We start from the raw sequence: 12,423 nt of genomic DNA, 5'->3' as shown, positions 1-12,423 counted from the left end.
TAGTGTACTTAAGAAAAAAACTTTATTTTTTTTATTTTTATGCTGAAAATAAAATCTTTCCCACTACTGTGTGTGGATATTATAAATAGAAGAGAGTAGGGCCTCGGTATGCTAATTTATACCTCCTTAAGATTTCCAAAGGACGTGGGCCTGCTGTGCTGTCACATCCGGATCAGGGCAGCTTGAGAACTGAATCTGCTGTCTGAGCAGATTTTTGGAACAAGAGAAAATGTTTGAAGTCTGTGGACAACATGTGGACTCTTAATGACTATTGCCTTTATACAGGGACATTGTTAGGAACTTTTGCCTTACAGTAATATTTCTCAGACAGCTATTCTCTTGCTCAATTTGTTTTCCCCTGCCCTTCAGAGACATCTCTGTGCTTCCTCTCTTCACAAGTAGGTGTGCGATAACTTGCTTGAACTGGGTGAGAACACATGCACAGCTGTCCTTCTAAATTCAGTCTGCTTGTATGAGACTCACAGTGGTGGGAGGCTTGCCAGAAATGGCTTCCCTGTGCACATGGTCCCTGAATCTCAGTGCCGCTCTCATACCCTATGACCAGAGCTCTGCACAGCTCATGAAGTGATCTGTGGCATTTTTTCCAGGCTTTTAAAATTGGGCCAGGGTTCAAACTGTAGTCTGGTCAATCAGACCTTCCGTTTTCCAGTTTTAGCATTTACTTAATTGTCCTTTCCTGTAAATACTTGCTGTTACATTGATCTGTAAAATGAGTTTGACCCTCTTTCAATCCATTAACTACAGTTCATGTGCAGAGTAAGTTTTCTTACTAGTCTAATACCAGCATGAAACTATTTGCAGGCTTTTGGAGGCCATTGGAGGATATATTTCTCTGCAACTTCTCCCATTCTTTTATCCATCCTAAGAACATTTTGGTTTTCAACTGCAATATTAAGAGAATTACAGTATATGCACACTAGCTTCCCACTGAAGCTTGGACATGGCATCTCAGTTGTCATACAATTGATTTATTTGCTACATTGATTTTGAAAAGTAACGTGTGGGTAGGGGCTGAAAAGGAAAGATGTTTATAATTGGGAAGTTGTTGGGGGGGGGGGGTATTGTGCACCCAGCCGTCAACATGAGATTCCACAGAAAATGGAGTAATAGTTCAGCATCAAATTTGCGTCAGTCTGATAGTTTTTCTATGATCTGTTGAAAGCTAGCAATGCATTTCTTCTTTTGGTTGTCCCTGTTGACATTTGTAGTGTCCTTTTGATCTTGGAAAATAAAGAAAGCACGTTTGGCATCATTTGTCAGTAGACAGTGATGCAAAAACAGATGATTCTGTTGCCAGAAACTATGACTGTACCACAGCTGTGGGTGCAAACAGAAGGTTAACAGCACCTATAAAAAAATAGAAAAGCTCATTACATTTACTCCTGCAGTTTTTATTTATTTCCAGCCCATTTCCTATTCTTCTGTTCAGAGAATTTATTTATAACTTTGACTTCCCTGTTGAAGACCTGTGATTGACACTAGGAACCTGCAGAACTCTCCATCCCCTCAGACTGTGCCTTATGGTGTGCTTTTTTTGTTCCTTAAATAGAGCCTCCGTGTGTTCAGTGATCAGATCTGCTTCCTTGGGAGTGCTCTGTGTTGCCTCTTCTAAGCTTACTAATGTACACTGAAAGTGGGGCACCACAAAAACTATTTCGTTTGAAGCTCTAGTGCTTTTGCTCAGTTGAGTTGTCAGCTTTCAAACTAGGAAGGGTGAAAATCCACTAGCACTGCCTTAAGGCAAGTGACCTTTCTTTTTTCCCTTTCCCTTACTGTAGAGGCATTGTTAGGTACCCAGTTTTACAGGTTTAGGGAGTTTGTTTTGCTTCTGAAGAGAACTGGGGGAGAACTGAAGCGTGTGGGTTTATGTGAAGAATGTGTATAATACCCAATTGTTTTTATTCATTGGTTTGTCTGTATTGGGCTTTAAAAGCATAACAGATACTGAGAAAACTTACCTTTCTTTCAGTAAAGATGATGTGGAGAAGTGCAAACAGAAGGATTTACTGGAGCAGATGATGGCAGAAATGATTGGAGAATTTCCTGATCTTCATCGAACGATTGTCTCGGAACGAGATATTTACTTGACCTACATGCTGAAGCAAGCAGCAAAACAGATAGAACTACCTCAAGCTTCAGAAAGTAATTGTTTTAAAGCAGATGTCATAACCAGCAAGGTGTTCTTTGTGTGCTAGTCCAAGGTTCAGTTCTTCTCAGGAACACTGGGATGTTCTGTTCCATTCATGTGTGCCACATGTCACATAAGATTACAGTGCTTAAAAAAATTAAACAGGGATATTAATCCTCTGTTGCAACCACCTATAGAAGTAAAGAATTTTTGTAGAGCAGTGGACTCCAATTATGATTCCTTTCTCATTGTCCTGTTTAAAACTGGAAAATACTAATTAGCCTGACAACTTTTTCAAAAGGCAGGCATCTGGTATTACAGCACAGGACAGTCTTATGTTGCCTATCTCACTTCCACCTTGTTACCTTAACAAATTCATTGTCATCACTAGCTGCTCAGAAACACATTTCTTGCTTGAAACGTGTGACTGCATGTTTCAGGAAGGTATAAGCATACAGTATAACTGCATTTCTTTAGTCTTTGGAAGTACTTTGCTGCTGTATGTGATCTGCATGCCCTTCCTATATATAAGCATACTGAGGTATGGGTTACCTCTTATTTGCTGTCTTAAGATACTGTTTGTAATCACTTGAGTGCAGACCTCTGGCACTGTCTTGTGATTGAAAAAATAGCAAGGGGATTGCGCTTGTGTTCTTGTACATCCCTTGCCTAATATTACCTCAGTGCTGCCTTCATAAAGTTTGTCCAAACATACAGTATTTCCTGTTAGCTCAGTTGATATGACTGGAAGAGGCACAGCTGCATTCAGTTACTTGGTCTAAAGAGCAGGCTGAAAATTTAGTTTTATTGTTGGTCCTGGCTGGGTCATGAGCCACAAAAGGAATTGTTTAGCAATTCCCTGCTCTCGCCCTCCCCCTTACACCTACCTTCTTAAACGCTCAGTCTCTGGATCACTGGTTTAGTGAATGCCTGTGAAACTGGAAGGGGTTTATATGCATTATGAAGGACTCGGAAGGTGGGACCATAAAAGACAAGAATGTGAGGGACTACCTGACTAATATTCATGTGTCTCAGTCTCTTAGTTAACAAGAGACAGTGCCAGAGACAGTTTTGTTTAGAAGCTGTGCATTTATGTTACAGACACACAGTCTGTTCTATGCATTCATGCTCATGAGAGGCAAAACGAAAAAAGGGGGGGCGGGGGGGAAGACAAATCATATACTTAAGATTCGTAGTAAAATACAAAACCCCACAATTCAAATGAGCAGAAATGGGGCATCGTCACCATTGTCCAAACCATTTGCTGTTGTAGGTAAGGCCAAAGAAACAATTTTGAAAAGGTTTATAATAGTTCTAGAGTTTTCAATACAGTTTTGTTTCATTTGGGGGGGGACCTGCTTTTCAAATTTTTTTACTTACTTCTGGAAAAACCAACGGTGGATATTTAAAGCAAGGCAGTGGAACTTACATTTTATATTTGTTTATTATATTTATGTATAATTTTCCCCATAGGAAAGCAGCCTGATTACTATCACTTAGAAAGTTTTCTGTGAATTATTTTTATCGTGGTGTGGTGCCATTTTTTCATTGGGGGAGAGGTAATCCCAAAACTTCCAGGAACAACATTTTCACTTCCACTGGGTGTTGTGGAATTTGGATGGTAGATGGGAGGTGAGGGTGGGAGCTGGCACATGTTGCAGTGGTCTAATGATGACTGGCTAGCTGCTGCACACGAATGGGATGGGTTTTGCTGTTACCTACTGAGGCCAGGTCTGTAACAGTAAACTTAACAGGGGCAGGCATGGTCTCAAGTGCTGTTCTCTGATTGTTCATTCTGCTTGTTAGCCCAGGTCTTGTCACAGGTTGGATGTGTGCCAGCTGCCACTGTCGGAAGTAGTGGAGAAAGCTCTCTGTTCAGGAGACAGCAAAGACCAAGGCTGTTCCTGATAAGCAGTACAGAAACATGACTCACACAGGGAAGGAAAGAAATTAATTTAGCTTGCATCTACTGAGCCTCTCACCCTGAGGCTGGAGTATGAGCCCTGGCCAGGTCTGTTTACCGAAACAAATGTTTCCTGAAAATCCAGAAACCATGCTGATTTTCTTTAGACTTTCAACATAAGAGGCAGTAGGTGAGATGAGTATTAACTTTTAGTATGTAACAGTTTTAATATCTGGTAGAAGAGTCCCTACCTCTTGGAAAATTCCATTTTGTCATCTCACACATTACCTGTTTGTTTATAGCTTGAAATTAGTTGGTTTACTGATGTGTTCCTTTTTCTCCATCTCTCTCTCAAGCTGAACCTAGAAAATATATCCCAGCTGTTGTAGTTGGTGTTGTTGGGATGGGTCATGTACCTGGAATTGAAAAGAACTGGAACTCTGACTTAAACATCCAGGAAATAATGAGGTAACAGTCTTCCTTTCCTATGGGTTGATGTAACAGCTTCTTTTGCTAAAAGACAGCAATAATTGGTTTGTTGGGGCAGTTTTTTTGGTTGTCCCAGCTTGAAGAAACATCACTACTGTCATCCCTGCCCTGTCAGTTCGCTGCTTGCTGTGCAGTGCTTGCAGCTTAGGAAAAGAAAATATCAAAGGAAAAAAGTAAATAGTTGGATATCAAGGGAAGTAGAGATGAGAAGGTGCCCATGTCTTGAAAGAAAATCAATTGATCCACATTTAAGGCTTTTAAAACAAGAATTCAAACAAGGGCTGTAGAAGATCGTGAAAACAAAACCAGGCTTCCAGCCTAGCTTAGGTAAATATAAACTGTTGGATTCAAAGCTTTTGTTGTGTAAAGACGCTGCTGGCTCTGGCAAGCTTACTATCACAGTTGCTCATAGCCTGTTTTTAACTGTATATATATTTAAGTAATAACATGATTTAATGCATATACCTAAATATGGGCTGATTTAAGCCATGTATCTGGTGAACTCTCGCTCCAAAGTAGCTATTAAAATAGATGTAAGTGCTTTGTAAAAGAAGGAATTGAAGAACTAAAATCTTCAGACTATATGTATCCTATAAAGCCACAAAGGTCAGGACTTTAGAATTGTAGGAGGGATTATAGTACAACCTGGTAGTACTGGTCTGCGGTGGCTTAGGATAATAGAGCCTTTCCAATATTGGCACTTTACCTTATCATATCCGTTTACTGTGTTTATATATGCATCTCATCTCTTCAGAGGCTCTGAAAAACAGAAAAGACTGTGGCCCAACTAAACAGTGTATTTAGGCACTAAAATATGATTTAGAGAGATTTTTGGTATCTGGATGCAAGAATGCAATGTACAGAAGCCCTGCCTAGCCATTTTATAAATCTTTTTCAAGGCTAAGCCTCGCCTGGAGTCACAAACTAGATGTCCATATTCCTCTGCACCCTCGCAAATAACTGTAAAATGAGGTTGCCGAAATCCATATGGTTAATGTTGGCTGCATCATTGACATTGCAGAACTGAAGAGCCGAAAGCCTGATTACATGTCTTCAAGTTTACGTTGAGGGTCTTTTTCATCAAATTTTAGGCTCTTCAACTTGATTGTCTTTACCATGCCGGTGCCATAACTAAGGGGAATGGTTACCAGTATCTTTCATAAGACATTAATATTGCATTAATTTGACTTTCTAAAATAATATGAAGCAAATGATGTTCATAAGACTACTATATTTGAGACTTATTTCTCCTTAAACTTTTTTTACCCCTCATGCTGTTGCACTGCAGTTGCAGAGCAGAGTTACAGGGGTTTTTTGTATGTTAATGGTTGTCACCTCTCTAAAGTGAAAAGTTTTTAAGACTTTTACAGGTATTTAGTTGGGTTTTACAAGTTCCAAAGTGATCCTGGAAATCGTCTGGATAGAAACACATACATTTCTTAGACTTCCAATTTTTAAGTTCATGCATTGAACCTGACTTTGAGCAGACCTTACTATTTGCTTCAGATTGTTATGAGTTGATTTTTTTAAATTGTGCAGAGGACTGGAATTGAGGAAAGAGTAGAGAAGCATGTAAGAAGGTGTAAAGGGATGCCTTTACCCCATTCTTTGTTCAGTGTGTATGCTTTTTTAAAACTCTTCCTGTATATTCCCTTAATAAGCAAAATCTTACTGGCACTAATTTCACTCTAGTTTGAGCACATGGACCTAAACTCAGTCTAGTTGTATCCTAATCTCAGTGCATCCCTTGGCGCCCTATCTAAAGGCACAACAACAGTGGGCATCTGTGCTTGCACAGAGACGGCACATCTCACGGTGCTCGTCCTCAGCAGAGCCTCTTTCCGAAAAGGCAAACGTCCGACTCCTTCTCCCACAAGGAAGGTCGCAGCCCTGAAAGCTGTTGCTGCTCTGGTTTGAGTGTGCCCATAATGTTTTTGCACTACTGTAACTGATTGCTTCTGAATACATTAGGAACATTTTCTAGATACAAATAAATGAGAATTTGTGGCTTCTTTGAAACGACATGCAGAGACCTCTCTGTCCCCTGTGAGAGGATTATCTGAGTTGCAGTGTAGGCATGCTGTGGGTGCAGGGCCAGCTGAGGTACTGCAGAGCCTGTTAGTGAAGGTGCAGGGCTACATATCCATGTGACTGTGCTTTCAAAGCCAGCTTGATTTTGAAGGTAATATTAACAGCTTGCTTTGTACACTGAGTTAATAAGACTGCTTGAAGGCAAGGGTAGGCCTGGTGTGCCTGTTGTCCTTTACCCTCCGGCTTCCAGCTGGCCAGTGCAGAGACTTCCAAGTGGCTCCGTGAAGATCTCAAAGCCAGCAATACCTGCCAGACTGGGGACAGCTTCGTGCGAAGCCTCTCTGATTTGTCTGCACTGTCCTCTGTGGAGCTCCGGATGCCAAGAACGCCGCAGGGGCTTGGCTTCCGCACGCTGGGAGCTGTAGCTAGGCTAATAAGCCTGCCCAGCATCCAGGGGTACACCTTGCTGAAACACCCCTCTGAATCTGCACAGGGGCCAGCCTGGCTCCAGACTTGCTCCTTCTGGCTGCACAAACCTGACCAGGTCCTGACATGCCTTATGCAGAATATCCAAGCTCTGTTTTCCTCCATTACCCTGAATGACAGCGAGTTGACTGTACAGGCGTTGCACTTAGGCTGTGTCCTGTCTGTCTTCTGACTTTTGTCTCTGCAGAGATATGCATAGTAACATTATAAACAGTTCGACAAACAACATTAACTTCTAGTATTCTTCAAGAAGTCTTGATGTTGTCTTAGTTACTTTGATAGGGTGATGGGCAATTCAAGGTCCATAGGCATTAAGAGTGGTGTCATACATAAGTGGAAAAAGCTTTATTATTTATTATTGTTGTTACTATTTAATTTGGATGTAGCCCTTGAACATGAAAGAATACACTGTTCATTCATGACACATCTGTTACCTGGAAGTCTCCTGCACTATAAGGGGGAAGGGGAGAAAAGATCCTTGTTTTGATTGGAAAATGCCTGTTCTTTCCAGCTATGCAGGTGTTAACATTGTTTTACATCTTTTGCTTCAGTGTGCCTCCTCCATCAGCATCAAGTAAGATTTTCAAATTTGTCATAAAAGCAACAGTTTTTGGACTGATGGGATATGGCTGCTACCGAATAGGTCAAAGGACGGTTCAGTTTATTCTCTCGATGCCAGCAGCACAGAGCTATCTTCAGAAGCTGACAGAAATAAGGTCTCAGCATTGAACATCAAGTGGAGGCACTATGTGAAGAAGGTGGCTGAAAAAGGGTGATAGAGGCAACAAATGTGAACTGGACTGAAAGAAGAGCGAGTTGAGGATTCTAGTCAGAGATGATTGATGCTGAGCAATGCTGAGTTGCTGTATAATAAAAGATTTGATACTAAAGTTACACCAGCTATGATCTAATGAATAGGTTTGATTCCTGGTAAGTGTGTTGCATGAAACCACGTGATTCCAGATTGAGGTAAAAGAAATATGTACACAAATATATATATTATATATATGCATACTGTATATATAATATATATTACTGATGATGTAGTACAGACAGCTTAAAGAGTGTATGTTCATTAATTCTTTTCCAGAGGAACAGAACAACACAAAGTAACCTAATTGGCTGCATCTGCTCTGAAGTTCAGGGATGCTTGTCTTGAGTGATTCTTTGCTTTTTTCCCTTGGGTATAATAATACCTAGTGGTCATTTCTGGTGCCAGACCCTTTTACATGTAATTTAGAAGGACATCTTCTCAATGTGTGTTTTATACTTAAAACATTTAGGCTTTTTTTAAACTTAAGAGCTTTCCAAAAATTTCAGAATTGTACAGGCTGTCGTACGTACACTGCTCAAATTTTTTACAAGCCTTACTGAAGAACAGGAACGTTGCCTTTAGATTGCATCCCTTGTTACCACCACCAGTTGAATTGTCTTTCTCCTGCATAGAGAAGGTATAGCCACACCATCAGAACACGATGTGGTTTGTGTCAGATGTTTACAGGACACTCTGTTCCTTTAGATTAGCTTATTTAAACTATTATTTAGCCAAATCCTGCTGGATTCAGTATTGTAAATTTAAGAGACTAGAACTACTGTACAATTTCCTTTTGTTTCTCATACAATTTACTTTTGTTTCTCAGACCTTTCATTATTGGGACAAGAAGTCTGGAATTGATAGCACCTGCCCCTCATTTTTGATACATGAAAATATTTTATTTATCAATGTAATTTCTCAGTGGATGAATATTTTAATCTATTTAATAGAAAAGCAGTGTTCAGTTTAGTTTTTCAAACTAGCTGTAGCATTTTATTTGGATTACCTGCTATTTATACATAGAATTATGGGTACTTCAAACTGCTGTGATTTTCTTTCTTAATTATCCAGGACAGCCATCCATCATCAATCTATTTTTTTTTTTTCTAATCCTAGGTTCATATTTCATAGGAATTTTTTTGGTACCCTTTATACAGGATTGTCAATGATTGTAAAGTGCCCTCTGCCATCAGCTAGTCCCAGTTCAATAATACAAGTAACTGTAATGTCATATCAAAGTTTTAACCTGATGTATTTGAATGGAAGAGTCCCATTTGCTCCTCAGGCTCATACACCGTTGCTCATTGCTTAAAGTGAAGTTTTTATCTGTATTGATTTCTTTTGGGAATGAAAGATAGGAACCAGTGTGTGAGGCAGGAGGAGGAAAAGGTGATGTTTTGTGTTTCTTTGTTGTTTTCAGTTGGTTCAATAAAATCAACAAACCGCTTCTAGTAGGGTGTATTTCCAAAGCCTTGTGTTGGAAATTGTCCCATAGTCTTATTGTTTGCTGAAAGTATGTACGTGTATCTTCTGTGCAGTGTTGTCTCTTTTCAAGCTTTTTATATGAAATTAAGGGTCTAATGCTCCTCTCTGTGATGGCATTGACTTTACTGGGAGGTGGTCTGTCCATGCAACCTGATGCTTTTCTGCCTTGCACTGTGAAAATTTTATGAGTTCCAGTGCAGCAAATCATTTAAGTGCATGTTTATCTTTAAACCTATTAAAACTAACCCAATCCTGCAGAGCTCTTAAGATGATGCTAGGTGCTTTTCTGGATCTGGGCCTTACAGTTGTGCAGGGAATAAACCTTAGCAAATGAGAATGGCAGCAATTCACACTTCTAGGACACAAAGTGGAAATGATAATATAGAATATAGTGGAGGCGGGTCCTTTTATTTTCCATCTATCAGTGCTTAAGAAACCACCAGCCATCTCTAGCAAGAAGAAAAGCAGCATTTGTAAACAATTTATAGAAGACTAGAGTGACTGCCTGAATTTTGATTCATGATTTTTTTTTTAAAGGTTTAATGTATTGTTTACAATTAAGCAGTCGTATTTTAATAATTCTATTACATTTTATGTACATTTTTAAAAGATGAAAACAAAAGCTTAAGCTCATTCTTCTCCTGGCTTTACTGACATACCAAAATATTGTTTTGTTCGTTGTTTTTTTGAGAATTTTTAGCTGGTAGAATTCAATATATTGATGTTTTGCTTTAAGTTATCTACAGATTTTTAAGGTATCTGCAGATATTTTAAAAGCTCTGTAGATCTTTGATATCTGTGCTCAGGTAATTTTACACAAAGGAAAACAAATCTAAGGTAAATTTTAGATATGAGCCTTAAACTTGGGTGGGACTAATGCTAAATGATTGTCATGGAGCATTCTTGCAGACTTAATGTTTTATGCTTTTTAGCCAGAAGTGATTACCATGTAAGTTGTCCGTTCATTATTCAGTTATTCTCTCCAGTTAATACCTTATGCCTACTGTTTCACTCTTTTTTTTTTAATTAAACATATCAGCAGATTCTTCAAGGAGCCTGTTTGTGGACGGAGAATTTGCGATTTATTTTCCCACTGTTGCAGACTGGCAGATCATATGTATGCACTGTTTACTCAGTGGCGCTGGAAAGCCTCATGAATTTGCAGAACTAACAGTCCTATGAATCCATACACGAATGCTCAATGTTGTGTATCTGATGTGTTGTACTGTTTATGTAACATAATCAGTGTTTTAGGTCCATTCTTTTCTGTTCTAGTCAGTCTTTTCAGTGTTAACAGCATCCTGTAAAATTTATGTTGAATTGTCCCAGCCCCGCCTCAACCTTATGAAGCCATATTGTATTTTTTTTGGTGACATGTACATCTGTTTTATGCATTTGTACATGTGATGTAAATTTGAAGTATTTTTAACAATGTGTGCCTTTACTCTAAAGTGATTTAAAGTAAACAGCAGTATGTTCTATGATATAAAAAATAAAATATTTTAACCACCATTTCTGTTGAAGGCATTTGTTTTCCTTATTAATCAATATTTTTATTGAGAACAAACACTGGTTATCTAGACCTAGTATGTGATAATTTCACCATCTAACACATTTTTCTGAATGTCAGTTGGAGTAAATACCTCCCACTGAGGAGCATCTGAGTGTAATGTTGAAGTAGGGAAACTGGTTTCTCAACCTACCATATGTAATTGGTTAAGAGAAGAAAGGATGAGTTTCCCTGCCCTACTAAACATGCAGGGAGACTGACTTCTCAACGTGAGTACCTAAATTCAAAGTCCAGAGTTAGGCATGGTGAGTTGACTTGTTGTTGTTGTTGTTGCTTTTCTTTTAATGTCTCTCCAGTGCTCAGTTGTGCAAGGAGCTGATGGCCTTAGTCCCAGTCCAGCGAAGCGCTCAGACACTGGCCTAACAATCAGGCACAGTCACTTGTGCTTACAGTGCTGGCCGCTGCATGGAAAGTAAATACCCTTTGAGTGGAAAAGATGTTGAATTAGTGGCAAAGAGTTTAATCTTTCAAACTGAGCTAGCTAAATCAATGTGACCGTTACTTTTTTAAAAAAAAAGCTAATAATAAGACCCTATATTCATACTGAAAGTAAGTATATATGATAAGCTATATTCCATACAGATAGTCTGCTGATTGTATACTTTGTCAATCAGTGCTCCATACTTCTTGATTGTATGTGTGTGAAGCAAAGTGCAGTCCTGTTTTCCTTGATCAGGCAAACTTCCCTTCAGTTGCACTTGGAGCTGCATCTGCAAAGGAGTGCTGGGTAAGCCATTTAGGTGAAAGAAAAAAATTTTACGTACTGTAGTCAAATACCATCCATGGGACTGGCAGATGACATGCTGCACAGCACATGAGCTATCAAGCAGTGCTCAGTCAGGCAGCCTCAGTTTGCACACCTGCACATGGAAGGCAGCTGCCTGTTTGCGGAGTGTATTGTTCACCAGCGTTACATGCATACTGCTGGCCTAGGTCATGTTTGATATATCCTTTCTATACCAAATACTGAACCAAATTAAAAAATTTATTTTTGAGGTGGATTAATATTGCCCAGATTTCCATTGGAAGCTGTTTTTCTGTGTGTGTATTGTAAAACATCCAAAAGGCACTGAGAAATATATCAAGTTATCTCAAAGTGCCAGGCAGTAGTGGGAACTACACCTGAAAGAGAAACAACACACTTGTCACTTGTGTAACTAAGATACTCATGTATGTATTTTCCTGTTTCTTTCTAAAACTGAAATAAACTTTAATTTTAGACTTGAGTGTTTTGAGATTGATTTCCCCCCCCCCCCCCCCCAAGATTTGGGGGGGTTAAGTATTTGCAGGAGAAGGGTCACTTTTCTGGCTCTGACTGATGGACAGACTTCAGTGTGGTGCTGAGCCCTTTCACTTGGCTGCAGAAATGTGCATGAAAGACATCAACCACTGGACACAAGTGGCTCCAAAGATAGAAAGCTGGAATCAGTCTACTGACTGTTTGGGTAAAAAAATACAACTGCTACACATGTCCCTACAGCAGCAGGTCTTTTGTG

At 39.4% G+C, this 12,423-nt stretch overlaps 1 protein-coding gene across 4 annotated transcripts in view; it reads left to right on the top strand.

Moving 5' to 3' along the window:
• TRABD (TraB domain containing) overlaps window positions 1-12,153 on the top strand; it is a 39,621-nt gene extending 27,468 nt beyond the window's left edge. For all 4 annotated transcript variants that reach the window (XM_052790871.1, XM_052790869.1, XM_052790870.1 and 1 more), the window contains 3 exons: window positions 1,991-2,163; window positions 4,409-4,520; window positions 7,610-12,153. In XM_052790871.1, the coding sequence (XP_052646831.1) occupies window positions 1,991-2,163; window positions 4,409-4,520; window positions 7,610-7,787 (463 nt within the window). In that variant the 3' untranslated portion in view covers window positions 7,788-12,153. The remainder of the gene's footprint in view (window positions 1-1,990; window positions 2,164-4,408; window positions 4,521-7,609) is intronic.
• Window positions 12,154-12,423: the final 270 nt, after the last annotated feature.

This window comes from Harpia harpyja, chromosome 6 (assembly GCF_026419915.1).
Source record: "Harpia harpyja isolate bHarHar1 chromosome 6, bHarHar1 primary haplotype, whole genome shotgun sequence".
NCBI classification, from domain to species: domain Eukaryota; kingdom Metazoa; phylum Chordata; class Aves; order Accipitriformes; family Accipitridae; genus Harpia; species Harpia harpyja.
This window is presented reverse-complemented; position numbering and strand designations above follow the sequence as displayed.